Below are 14,268 nucleotides of genomic sequence, written 5' to 3'. Positions count from 1 at the left end.
CATACTTCACGAGCAGAATTTTCAGTTTTGCAAATGGCTTTTTGTTTTTACAAATGGAAAATTGTGTATTTACAAAAACACAATATATTTACAAGTATGTAAAAACCAAAATACAAGTTACAAATTATAAATTTGTATTTGTGGATAGCAAAACACGTGTGCAAATCAAAAATATTTGTAGATCACCATCTGTGCGTTTACAGATATTAATGAGACAAATTTAAGCCCATACATAACTAACAATAAAAACAATCATAGCACATCCACCTGTTAATGAAAGGGTTAAAACAAACAGAAACCTGTTACGGCTACACAACGTCTGAGGTGGTCATTCATCACGTCCTTCTTTTCATTTTGAGCATCAAGACAAACAAATCAATTGAATATTGAACTCAGTGTTCAAATGACCACAGGTTAGTGAAGCACAACAGTGAAACATTAACTAACGTTGGATTTGTCTCAAGTAAACTCTGTTTTTAATTGATAAGCGATACACGTACACATTTCACAAGATGAGCTTATTATTATATACCAGTGAACTAAAACAATATAAACGGTAGTAAACTGGTCATTATTATATACCAGTGAACTAAAACAATATAAACGGTAGTAAACTGGTCATTATTACATACCAGTGAACTAAAACAATATAAACGGTAGTAAACTGGTCATTATTATATACCAGTGAACTAAAACAATATAAACGGTAGTAAACTGGTCATTATTATATACCAGTAACCTAAAGACAATATAAATGGTAGTAAACTGGTCATTATTATATACCAGTGAACTAAAACAATATAAACGGTAGTAAACTGGTCATTATTATATACCAGTAACCTAAAGACAATATAAACGGTAGTAAACTGGTTATTATTATATACCAGTAACCTAAAGACAATATAAACGGTAGTAAACTGGTTATTATTATATACCAGTAACCTAAAGACAATATAAACGGTAGTAAACTGGTTATTATTATATACCAGTAACCTAAAGACAATATAAACGGTAGTAAACTGGTCATTATTATATACCAGTAACCTAAAGACAATATAAACGGTAGTAAACTAGTTATTATTATTATACCAGTAACCTAAAGACAATATAAACGGTAGTAAACTGGTCATTATTATATACCAGTAACCTAAAGACAATATAAACGGTAGTAAACTGGTTATTATTATTATACCAGTAACCTAAAGACAATATAAACGGTAGTAAACTGGTCATTATTATATACCAGTAACCTAAAGACAATATAAACGGTAGTAAACTGGTCATTATTATATACCAGTAACCTAAAGACAATATGAACGGTAGTAAACTGGTCATTATTATTATATACCAGTAACCTAAAGACAATATAAACGGTAGTAAACTGGTCATTATTATATACCAGTAACCTAAAGACAATATAAACGGTAGTAAACTGGTCATTATTATATACCAGTAACCTAAAGACAATATAAACGGTAGTAAACTGGTTATTATTATTATACCAGTAACCTAAAGACAATATAAACGGTAGTAAACTGGTCATTATTATATACCAGTAACCTAAAGACAATATAAACGGTAGTAAACTGGTTATTATTATTATACCAGTAACCTAAAGACAATATAAACGGTAGTAAACTGGTCATTATTATATACCAGTAACCTAAAGACAATATAAACGGTAGTAAACTGGTCATTATTATATACCAGTAACCTAAAGACAATATGAACGGTAGTAAACTGGTCATTATTATTATATACCAGTAACATAAAGACAATATAAACGGTAGTAAACTGGTTATTATTATATACCAGTAACCTAAAGACAATATAAACGGTAGTAAACTGGTTATTATTATTATACCAGTAACCTAAAGACAATATAAACGGTAGTAAACTGGTTATTATTATATACCAGTAACCTAAAGACAATATAAACGGTAGTAAACTGGTCATTATTATATACCAGTAACCTAAAGACAATATAAACGGTAGTAAACTGGTTAATATTATATACCAGTAACCTAAAGACAATATAAACGGTAGTAAACTGGTCATTATTATATACCAGTAACCTAAAGACAATATAAACGGTAGTAAACTGGTCATTATTATTATATACCAGTAACCTAAAGACAATATAAACGGCAGTAAACTGGTCATTATTATATACCAGTAACCTAAATACAATATAAACTGTAGTAAACTGGTTATTATTATATACCAGTAACCTAAAGACAATATAAACGGTGGTAAACTGGTCATTATTATATACCAGTAACCTAAAGACAATATAAACGGTGGTAAACTGGTCATTATTATATACCAGTAACCTAAAGACAATATAAACGGTAGTAAACTGGTCATTATTATATACCAGTAACCTAAATACAATATAAACGGTAGTAAACTGGTCATTATTATATACCAGTAACCTAAAGACAATATAAACGGTAGTAAACTGGTCATTATTATATACCAGTAACCTAAAGACAATATAAACGGTAGTAAACTGGTCATTATTATTATATACCAGTAACCTAAAGACAATATAAACTGTAGTAAACTGGTTATTATTATATACCAGTAACCTAAAGACAATATACACGGTAGTAAACTGGTTATTATTATATACCAGTAACCTAAAGACAATGTAAACGGTAGTAAACTGGTCATTATTATTATATACCAGTAACCTAAAGACAATATACACGGTAGTAAACTGGTCATTATTATATACCAGTAACCTAAAGACAATATAAACGGTAGTAAACTGGTTATTATTATATACCAGTAACCTAAAGACAATATAAACTGTAGTAAACTGGTTGTTCATTATTATATACCAGTAACCTAAAGACAATATAAACTGTAGTAAATGGGTCATTATTATATACCAGTAACCTAAAGACAATATAAACGGTAGTAAACTGGTCATTATTATATACCAGTAACCTAAAGACAATATAAACGGTAGTAAACTGGTCATTATTATTATATACCAGTAACCTAAAGACAATATACACAGTAGTAAACCGGTCATTATTATATACCAGTAACCTAAAGACAATATAAACTGTAGTAAACTGGTTATTATTATATACCAGTAACCTAAAGACAATATAAACGGTAGTAAACTGGTCATTATTATATACCAGTAACCTAAAGACAATATACACAGTAGTAAACCGGTCATTATTATATACCAGTAACCTAAAGACAATATAAACTGTAGTAAACTGGTTATTATTATATACCAGTAACCTAAAGACAATATAAACGGTAGTAAACTGGTCATTATTATATACCAGTAACCTAAAGACAATATAAATGGTAGTAAACTGGTTGTTCATTATTATATACCAGTAACCTAAAGACAATATAAACGGTAGTAAACTGGTCATTATTATATACCAGTAACCTAAAGACAATATAAACGGTAGTTAACTGGTTATTATTATATACCAGTAACCTAAAGACAATATAAACGGTAGTAAACTGTCTACCTTATCTTATCTTACCTTATCTACTCCGTGATTAAAATGCATCCATACGGTATAAAGTTATAAAAGTATAAATGTAAGTGAAGAAACTGAGGTTAAAGTGTTTATAAAACAAATTATTCTACTTCATTTAAGAATGCTTGATTCTGATTGGCTGGGAGGAGGGCATTAACCCGGCAGGTTGCCCACTGACTGAGCACAGCGTCATCAAATAGTAGATCAATACGTCGCTTGGATTTTTTTTTCTATCACAGAAATGTCAAACATGAGGTCCATTGTAAAAATAAACCTTGTTTAAAAAAGTTTTCTCCACATTGAAATTAAAAGACATTCAGTCTGAAAAGAACAAATAGGAGTCTCATACTGCTCCTTAAAAATATAATTTCTCCTGTCTTCAAAGTAAGAGTCTCTTCTGCCCTTCAAAATAATAGTCTCCTCTGTGTTCAAAGTAAGAGTCTCTTACCGCCCCCCAGTGTGTGGGCCACTTCCTCCTGGTTCATCTCCTTCTCTGTTTGATGCTGCTGTACAGACTGAGCACTGGTAACCTTTGACCTCTCCTGGTGTCTGTGGAGAACACACACACACACACACACACACACACACACACACACACACACACACACACACACACACACACACACACACACTTGCATTTTTCCTGACTTGTAAACATCAGTACCAGTAGAGTCTGATAACAAGAGTCTGCTCTCTGCTGCTGGACTCTTCTAGAAAAACAAGAACCAGATTTATGGACGTTTGATAGAAGCTGTATCTTCATAATATAACGATGAATCCTCACCTCTTCTCAATAGACTGATTTCCATCTTTAAAGTTAAGGGGTATAACCATAGAGTAGTCACTCTTCATGGAGACACAGCTGGGTCCAGGGGAGTCTGCTCTCTGCTGCCTCCTTCTGAAAAACAAGAACCATCTGGAAGTTAGGATATGTCGATATCTTTTCGTTTTATAATTTATGGCTACTAAACCACCTTCTCATGACTTTTCATTTCAATAATCTTTCTCAGATTATTGAAATGGTTATTATTAAAGTTAGTATGTCATTTAAGCACTAACATGTTAACATGTTAACATAAAAACACACTAAGTATCCTTCATACTGTGCATAGTGTTGATTCACAATGCGTTTAGCTAACATAGAAATAGAGCAGTCAGTTTCTACATTTCTACACAGACCTGTGTTATTCTTCATGGATTATTGGTTTCAATAAATCTCTTCACCTCAAAAGATCAAACTGATTCAATAAAAGCTGTTTTAAAGACGTTGAACCTTCTAACATTAAACCTGTAAAGTCTGCTACAAGTCGTCTTAATATTCATTTCATTCACACGATTCAAACAGCAGAATAAACGGCCTCAGCCATGAACCAATCCATCTCCAAGTGGTCCTGTGATTGGACGTTGGTATGTTCTGATTAATGATGGGCGGGCAGATCAAGATGATCCGCGGGCCGCCAGTTGAACAGCCCTGATGTATCGGCTGAATCCTCACCTTGTCTTAGAAGGTTGGTGATTTCCATCTTTAAACCGGTCAGGTGGATCCATAGAGCTTATATCATATAATGAACATAATATTTATGATCTCTGATGAATCCTCACCTCTTCTCAATAGACTGATTTCCATCTTTAAAGTTATGAGGTTGTTCCATAGAGCGGTCACTCTTCATGGAGACACAGCTGGGTCCAGGGGAGTCTGCTCTCTGCTGCTGCTCTGGTCTTCAACACACACACACACACACACACACACACACACACACACACACACACACACACACACACACACACACACACACACACACACACACACACACACTGCAGTTTTGACACTGACAAGATAATTCTTCTGTTTTTAGGTGAGAGCATTTCACTTGTTTCCAGCTTTTAAGTCCATAATTACCTATCTATATATTATAACTTGTTACTGAGATGTTATTACTGGCTCTGAGTAACCTAATGCTCTGAACTAGAATCACAGAATTATAAATCTGTTTGATCAACACTGACACACCAAACTTCTTTGTCAAAGTCTTATTTAGAAAACTTGATCAACAGTAACAGTACCTTTCAGTCAAGATGATAAGCAGAGTATCTTTTCATAGAATTCAAAGGCAAACCCATGTGTCTAGTTTGCTTAGAAACAATATCAGTCATGAAAGATTTCAACTTAAGTCTCCACTACTACAACTGCACTGACTATGATGCTAGTTGTTCACTTAATGTTGGCCCACTGTTTCAGTTTTGTGCATCATTGAATGATGATGTATGTGAGCCCTTTGCACTGAGAAAAATAAGAATCACTCATGTGGCTTTTAAAACAACACTTGTTGTGTTTGTCGTTTAACAAGAGTATAGACATGTTAAAAATGACATGTGAGCACGGAAAATATGAAATTAATGTATGTTGGTTGAATTAACATACACAGGCTATGAATCAGAACGATTTTTTAGGTAGTGGCCATCCCCAGAATGTACCAGAATACAGGAAATCACATCTACCAAATTCAACATCTTCTGGGGGAGGACCCCCAGACCCCCGCCCACGACTACGCCCCATCAACAACTTTCATCACCAGCCACCACTGATACAGACACATATCTACACATCATTTGTTCTTCTTTTTTATTCTTTTGTATCTTCTCTCATATCCGATTAGGTGAAGAGCGCGGTCATGTGCCCTCTGATGGTGATGATGAAAATTGTGGCCCTCTTAATCATGAAAGTTGCCCATCCCTGAGTGACGTCAAAGTCACGTTACGATACGACTGTTCAACATGAGGTCGCAGTGAGAGAAATCCCTCCTGTATCTGATTCAGGACCGCGTATGGAAGTGGCCCAAACCACAATTGAACAGACCTGATTCCGTGTGATTTGTGCTGTTCACACTGTTCTGAATGAAATCGGATCGAAGTCACCTTTGAGCAAAACAATCTGGCAACTCTTGCTTGCAGAGTGACGAGGCCAATCACAGCCTTTCACTACCATAACATGTCCCGCCTCCACCCCCCCCGACCCTCCACCGCTGAAGAAGCCCCCCTCCATGTCTGACCGCTCACTCTCTAAGTCCTCACCTCTTCTCAATAGACGGATTTCCATCTTTAAAGTAATAAGGTGGCTCCATAGAGCGGCCACTCTTCATGGAGACACAGCTGGGTCCAGGGGAGTCTGCTCTCTGCTGCCTCCTTCTGAAAAACAAGAACCATCTGGAAGTTAGGATAGAAAGATCAAACTGATTCAATAAAAGCTGTTTGAAAGACGTTGAACCTTCTAACATTAAACCTGTAAAGTCTGCTACAAGTCGTCTTAATATTCATTTCATTCACACGATTCAAACAGCAGAATAAACGGCCTCAGCCATGAACCAATCCATCTCCAAGTGGTCCTGTGATTGGACGTTGGTATGTTCTGATTAACGATGGGCGGGCAGATCAAGATGATCCGCGGGCCGCCAGTTGAACAGCCCTGATGTATCGGCTGAATCCTCACCTTGTCTTAGAAGGTTGGTGATTTCCATCTTTAAACCGGTCAGGTGGATCCATAGAGCGGTCACTCTTCATGGAGACACTGCTGGGTCCAGGGGAGTCTGCTCTCTGCGCTGGGCTTCAACACACACACACACACACACACACACACACACACACACACACACACACACACACACACACACACACACACACACACACACACACACACACACACACTTTTCCTGACTTGTAAACATCAGTACCAGTAGAGTCTGATAACAAGAGTCTGCTCTCTGCTGCTGGACTCTTCTAGAAAAACAAGAACCAGATTTATGGACGTTTGATAGAAGCGGTATCTTTATAATATAACGATAAATCCTCACCTCTTCTCAATAGACTGATTTCCATCTTTAAAGTAATAAGGTATATCCATAGAGCGGTCACTCTTCATGGAGACACAGCTGGGTCCAGGGGAGTCTGCTCTCTGCTGCTGGACTCTTCTGGAAAAACAAGAACCAGGATCTATGGACGTTTGATAGAAGCTGTACCTTTATTGTTCTATGCAATGGATAGTTGCATTGTTATTCCCATGCCTTAGGGGGCGCTCTAACACACCTGTTTAGTGCTACTTGTAACGTTGTTCTGGTGCGAGTGAATCAGAGTTAGAACGGATATCAACGTCTCCACCTGCGTTCTGTGTCACTCGGTTACTAACAAGTTATCCTTATATCATATAATGAACATAATATTTATGATCTCTGATGAATCCTCACCTCTTCTCAATAGACTGATTTCCATCTTTAAAGTTATGAGGTTGTTCCATAGAGCGGTCACTCTTCATGGAGACACAGCTGGGTCCAGGGGAGTCTGCTCCCTGCTGCCTCCTTCTGAAAAACAAGAACCATCTGGAAGTTAGGATAGAAAGATCAAACTGATTCAATAAAAGCAGTTTGAAAGACATTGAACCTTCTAACATTAAACCTGTAAAGTCTGCTACAAGTCGTCTTAATGTTCATTTCATTCACACGATTCAAACAGCAGAATAAACGGCCTCAGCCATGAACCAATCCATCTCCAAGTGGTCCTGTGATTGGACGTTGGTATGTTCTGATTAACGATGGGCGGGCAGATCAAGATGATCCGCGGGCCGCCAGTTGAACAGCCCTGATGTATCGGCTGAATCCTCACCTCGTCTTAGAAGGTTGGAGATTTCCATCTTTAAACTGGTCAGGTGGATCCATAGAGCGGTCACTCTTCATGGAGACACTGCTGGGTCCAGGGGAGTCTGCTCTCTGCTGCTGCGCTGGGCTTCAACACCACACACACACACACACACACACACACACACACACACACACACACACACACACACACACACACACACACACACACACACACACACACACAGCTGTTACTCAGACTAATGATGGAGTCATGATGTATCACTGCTGAGCTCTGAGATGGACAACAGTCACAGACAGAGAGATCCTCTTCTTACCTCTTAGCTTTGCTCCGGTGGCCATGTTCCCCAGACAGAGTGGTCTTAGAGGTAGGACCCCCCTCCTCTCTCTCCTCATCCATAGTAGACTGGAGACCTGGACACAAACACAACTCATCCATCACTTCATTTGCCTTCTGAACTTTAGCTGTTTATTGAGAGAGAAGATCATTGTGACTGCGTCACACTAAAGCGTTATGGACGACATAGACCATCAATATGAACCCCACAACATAACTACACTGACCTCACTACAGTACAGATGTGGACAGCACAGGACAGAAGATTAAACACCTTGGAGACTGTAACTGTGCTCAAACTACAACACAAAAAATATATACGATTGACTTCAAAAAGTCACCATAGTACGATTAAAAGTAAAGAAAGTTAAAATAATTTTTCCACTGGAACAAAGTCTGAAAGTCACTTTAATGAACCACAGATTGATATAACATATGTAAGGGATAATGTATAGAACACCGGTCATTATCGGGAAAATAAGCCCCAACAGGGCGAACAGGACAGCGAGGGGTCTTGCTTCGCCCTGAAGCGGCTTATTTTCGATAATGACCGGCGACGTTCTATACATTATCCTGCTTATTACACGGCTACTTTCAAAAACGAAAAAATAACTTCACACTGTGTGTCTTTTTACAATTTATTTGTTACCATTCGCAGTGTTGATCCACAGAGAAATAGTCTGCCAAAGAAATAGTTTGCCAAAGACGTTACGAAAGGCGTAAATCAGAGGCAAAAAATCCACTTTCCTTGACAGCTGTCAATTATGCTTAGCAACAGTCAATTATACAAAAAGAATTGACCGCTGGAAGTCGGGAAGGCCCATTCAAGGGAATGGAGCATTCTAGAGCATTAAAGGTCCCATGACATGCCACCAGGAGTGAGTGTGATTAGACATCACATCTAGGTGTCCACCTAGATGTGTGACGGATAGATGAGCAACGTTTGAGCCAGATTTTTAAAACGGCTTGTAACGGCCAATCACACTCACACCTGGTGGCATGTCATGGGACCTTTAAGAAGAGCTGTGTAATAAGCACAAATATTTAACTTGTGATTTAAATATCAGGACATTCTCAGGATTTCTGTCTCGTCCTTCTTTTGATTTTGAGCATCAAGACAAACTAATCACTTGAATATTGAACGCAGTGTTCAATTTCTCTCTCCTCTTCTCTCCCATCAACATCACAAAGCTATTATAGCTGATATATAATCCTACACATCCATTCTCTCAACTCTCAGGCTTTACTATGTCTCTGCTCTAAATACAAAAACGTGACCTTATTTCCTCTCAGTCTCCAACCGGTGACCTTTGGCGTGTTAGATGAACGTGATAACCACTACACTTCAGAAACTGAAGATTCATGAGCTAACAAGTGGGTAAAGAGTTAACTTGAAGCCAGGCGGAAACACAAAGTATTTAATAAAACAAACAAGGGCAGCCTCATTAAACATGGGCTATGAAGTTGTATCTTGCGTGTAATCTGTCTCGTCATTAGGGGTACACCAGCCTAATTACTTCTGTAAACGAAAGCGCTCATGTTTTCTCAGTGTTGTGGTTATCACGTCAGCCTCACACGCAAAACTGTGCGGAAATACTGTGGGTTACATGACTTATAATGAAAAAATAAATTAAAAAAACATATAAAATAAAAACAATCTACCACATAAACCTGTTAATTAAAGGGTTAAAACAAACCAAAACCTGTTACGGCTACACAACGTCTGAGGTTTTTTGGTAAGTGGAAGTGATTCCTCTCTCTCTCTCCCTCTCTCTCTCTTTCTCTCTCTCTCTCTCTCGCTCTCTCTCTCACTCTCTCTCTCGCTCTCTCTCTCTCTCGCTCTCTCTCTCGCTCTCTCTCTCTCTCTCTCTCTCGCTCTCTCAAACTTTAACTTGTGATATAGACATTCAAAGGACTTCTGTCTCGTCCTTCTTTTCTTTTTGAGCATCAAGACAAACGAATCACTTGAGTATTGAACTCAGTGTTCAAATGACCACAGGTTAGTGAAGCACAACAGTGAAACATTAACTAATGTTGTATTTGTCTAAAGTAAACTCTGTCTTTAATTGATAAGCATTGAGATCATTATTATATACCAGTAACCTAAAGAGAATGTAAACGGTAGTAAACTGGTTATTATTATATACCAGTAACCTAAAGACAATATAAACGGTAGTAAACTGGTTATTATTATATACCAGTAACCTAAAGACAATATAAACGGTAGTAAACTGGTTATTATTATATACCAGTAACCTAAAGACAATATAAACGGTAGTAAACTGGTTGTTCATTATTATATACCAGTAACCTAAAGACAATATAAACGGTAGTAAACTGGTTATTATTATATACCAGTAACCTAAAGACAAGATAAACGGTAGTAAACTGGTCATTATTATAATATACCAGTAACCTAAAGACAATATAAACGGTAGTAAACTGGTCATTATTATTATATACCAGTAACCTAAAGACAATATAAACGGTAGTAAACTGGTTATTATTATATACCAGTAACCTAAAGACATTATAAACGGTAGTAAACTGGTTATTATTATATACCAGTAACCTAAAGACAATATAAACTGTAGTAAACTGGTTATTATTATATACCAGTAACCTAAAGACAATATAAACTGTAGTAAACTGGTTATTATTATATACCAGTAACCTAAAGACATTATAAACGGTAGTAAACTGGTTATTATTATATACCAGTAACCTAAAGACAATATAAACGTAAACTGTCTGCCTACCCTATCTACTTGATTAAAATGTTTTCTGCCCCATATGGTAAAAAGTTATAAAAGTATAAATGTAAGGGAAGAAACTGAGGTTTAAGTGTTCCTCAAACAAGCGATTGGGGGAGAAAAGGGATTAAAGTGGATGTAGAGAAAGACTGATCTTCACGGCCGCTCACTGAGGAAGACTGAGTTCAGATGAGGAAGTGGTTTGAACGTCTCAGGGAGGAAGCGATGTTACGTCATCTGGCATCACGAGACTTCAGGGAAAGAGAAGGTTTGAGACCTCAGACATGTAAGCACGCATGCACACACACAGATTCATGCACACGCACAGATTCATGCACACACACACACACACACACACACACACACACACACACACACACACAGATGCACACACACTTTTTTAAGTGACATAAGAAAGAAACCTGTGATGGGGTGAGTTACAATACGATACATACACTATGTTATACAGGCCCTACAATAAGATACACTGCATGTTATACAGGCCCTACAATAAGATACACTACATGTTACAAAGGCCCTACAATAAGATACACTACATGTTATAAAGGCCCTACAATAAGATACACTACATGATATAAAGGCCCTACAATAAGATACACTACATGTTATAAAGGCCCTACAATAAGATACACTACATGATATAAAGGCCCTACAATAAGATACACTACATGTTATAAAGGCCCTACAATAAGATACACTACATGATATAAAGGCCCTACAATAAGATACACTACATGTTATAAAGGCCCTACAATAAGATACACTACATGATATAAAGGCCCTACAATAAGATACACTACATGATATAAAGGCCCTACAATAAGATACACTACATGTTATAAAGGCCCTACAATAAGATACACTACATGATATAAAGGCCCTACAATAAGATACACTACATGTTATAAAGGCCCTACAATAAGATACACTACATGATATAAAGGCCCTACAATAAGATACACTACATGATATAAAGGCCCTACAATAAGATACACTACATGTTATAAAGGCCCTACAATAAGATACACTACATGTTATAAAGGCCCTACAATAAGATACACTACATGTTATAAAGGCCCTACAATAAGATACACTACATGTTATAAAGGCCCTACAATAAGATACACTACATGTTATAAAGGCCCTACAATAAGATACACTACATGTTATAAAGGCCCTACAATAAGATACACTACATGTTATAAAGGCCCTACAATAAGATACACTACATGATATAAAGGCCCTACAATAAGATACACTACATGATATAAAGGCCATATAAGATACACTACATGTTATAAAGGCCCTACAATAAGATACACTACATGTTATAAAGGCCCTACAATAAGATACACTACATGTTATAAAGGCCCTACAATAAGATACACTACATGATATAAAGGCCCTACAATAAGATACACTACATGATATAAAGGCCATATAAGATACACTACATGTTATAAAGGCCCTACAATAAGATACACTACATGTTATAAAGGCCCTACAATAAGATACACTACATGTTATAAAGGCCCTACAATAAGATACACTACATGATATAAAGGCCCTACAATAAGATACACTACATGATATAAAGGCCCTACAATAAGATACACTACATGATATAAAGGCCCTACAATAAGATACACTACATGATATAAAGGCCCTACAATAAGATACACTACATGATATAAAGGCCCTACAATAAGATACACTACATGATATAAAGGCCCTACAATAAGATACACTACATGATATAAAGGCCCTACAATAAGATACACTACATGTTATAAAGGCCATATAAGATACACTACATGTTATAAAGGCCCTACAATAAGATACACTACATGTTATAAAGGCCACACCCAGGTAACACACCTGTTGGTGATGAGACAATCATGTTCTACCATGAGGATGAGAAAAACAGGGGGCCGTCAGCGAATCAAGACCCTTAAAGCAACAGTGGAGGAAATACAGCAGAGTAACGAGGAACGTGAAAATAACCAAATAGAATCATATCACCTTCACATGTTATATCTTATCTTCTCTCTAATCATACATGTATGACCACCGGGCGGCTGAAGCAGAAGGCCGTGAAGGCGCTCACCTGCGGAGCCCCACCTTCAACAGAAGGAAGTCAAACCCAGGAATCATTTACTAAGATAAACGGCCGGGCGCCCTGCCTCTATTCTCCCGACGGGCCGTATAGTGAATGACTTATCCTGACGTTGGACCTCCTGATAAAAGACTACCCCTCAGGTAGTATTTTAGCCGGCGGAAATGTTAATTACCTTATATGTGAGTGAGCAGTAGAATGTGGGCATTTCACACCAGTTGAGTGGGCGTGTTGATGACGCTTCGGTCTACGTTTGCATGTCATTGAGTGGCACCCGCACCCTAATCGATAATCAGCCTGTTGCCTTTTGTTCGCTGAATGGTTTAAAACATATTTTAATGTGGCACTGCTTTTCAGAGTCATTCGTGGTGAACGCTAAATGATAGGTCTTATCATAACCCTCAGAGTACACATCATACAATAAATTACAATACATGAGTTCACAGCTGCACGCGTATATAGAAAATGTTTTTTCATTATTATGTTACACCTTTCCTGCTGTCGGCTCCCAGACCGTAGTCGAGGAGCACTGGAGAGACTATAATAAACTGTAGTAAACTGGTTGATCATTATTATCTTATCTTACCTTATCTATTCCGGGATAAAAATGCGTCCAAACAGTATAAAGTAAAAGATTGATCTTCACTGAGACAGACTGAAGTTCAGATAACTCATAGGAACCGCCCCCTCTCTGTGATAGCCAATCACAGCCTCGGATACCTAACAGGAACCACCCCCCCCCTCTCTGTGATAGCCAATCACAGCCTCGGATACATAACAGGAACCGAATCTCTCAGCCCAAAGAGACCACGTGTTTTCTGGTAAAGCGAAATTTTGGGAGCCTTCAGAAACGCGCACACGCGCTTACACGCAGTGG

The 14,268-nt window shown here is 37.4% G+C and overlaps 1 protein-coding gene across 16 annotated transcripts in view; it reads right to left on the bottom strand.

Moving 5' to 3' along the window:
• LOC311377396 (NLR family CARD domain-containing protein 3-like) overlaps window positions 1–14,023 on the bottom strand; it is a gene marked incomplete at its 3' end in the record, with an annotated part of 31,824 nt that extends 17,801 nt beyond the window's left edge. For 4 of the 16 annotated variants that reach the window (XM_084491286.1, XM_084491288.1, XM_084491280.1 and 1 more), the window contains exons 1-8: window positions 13,978–14,017; window positions 13,298–13,396; window positions 8,482–8,578; window positions 8,172–8,291; window positions 6,591–6,704; window positions 5,121–5,237; window positions 4,303–4,416; window positions 3,967–4,067 (exon numbers count right to left, since the gene is read on the bottom strand). In XM_084491286.1, coding sequence (XP_084347412.1) covers window positions 3,967–4,067; window positions 4,303–4,416; window positions 5,121–5,237; window positions 6,591–6,704; window positions 8,172–8,291; window positions 8,482–8,564 — 649 coding nt within the window. In that variant the 5' untranslated portion in view covers window positions 8,565–8,578; window positions 13,298–13,396; window positions 13,978–14,017. Of the gene's footprint in view, window positions 1–3,521; window positions 3,627–3,966; window positions 4,068–4,302; window positions 4,417–5,120; window positions 5,238–6,590; window positions 6,705–7,005; window positions 7,120–8,171; window positions 8,292–8,481; window positions 8,579–13,297; window positions 13,397–13,977 lie in introns of those variants that run through there. The other 12 variants (XM_084491279.1, XM_084491292.1, XM_084491293.1 and 9 more) reach the window with 8 other exon arrangements.
• Between the last annotated feature and the right edge of the window lie 245 nt (window positions 14,024–14,268).

The sequence above is a fragment of the Micromesistius poutassou genome, assembly GCF_964030765.1.
Source record: "Micromesistius poutassou genome assembly, contig: SCAFFOLD_3046, whole genome shotgun sequence".
Classification (NCBI taxonomy): Eukaryota; Metazoa; Chordata; class Actinopteri; order Gadiformes; family Gadidae; genus Micromesistius; species Micromesistius poutassou.
The sequence above is the reverse complement of the archived record's forward strand: the minus strand, read 5'-3'. Positions and strand labels throughout refer to the sequence as shown.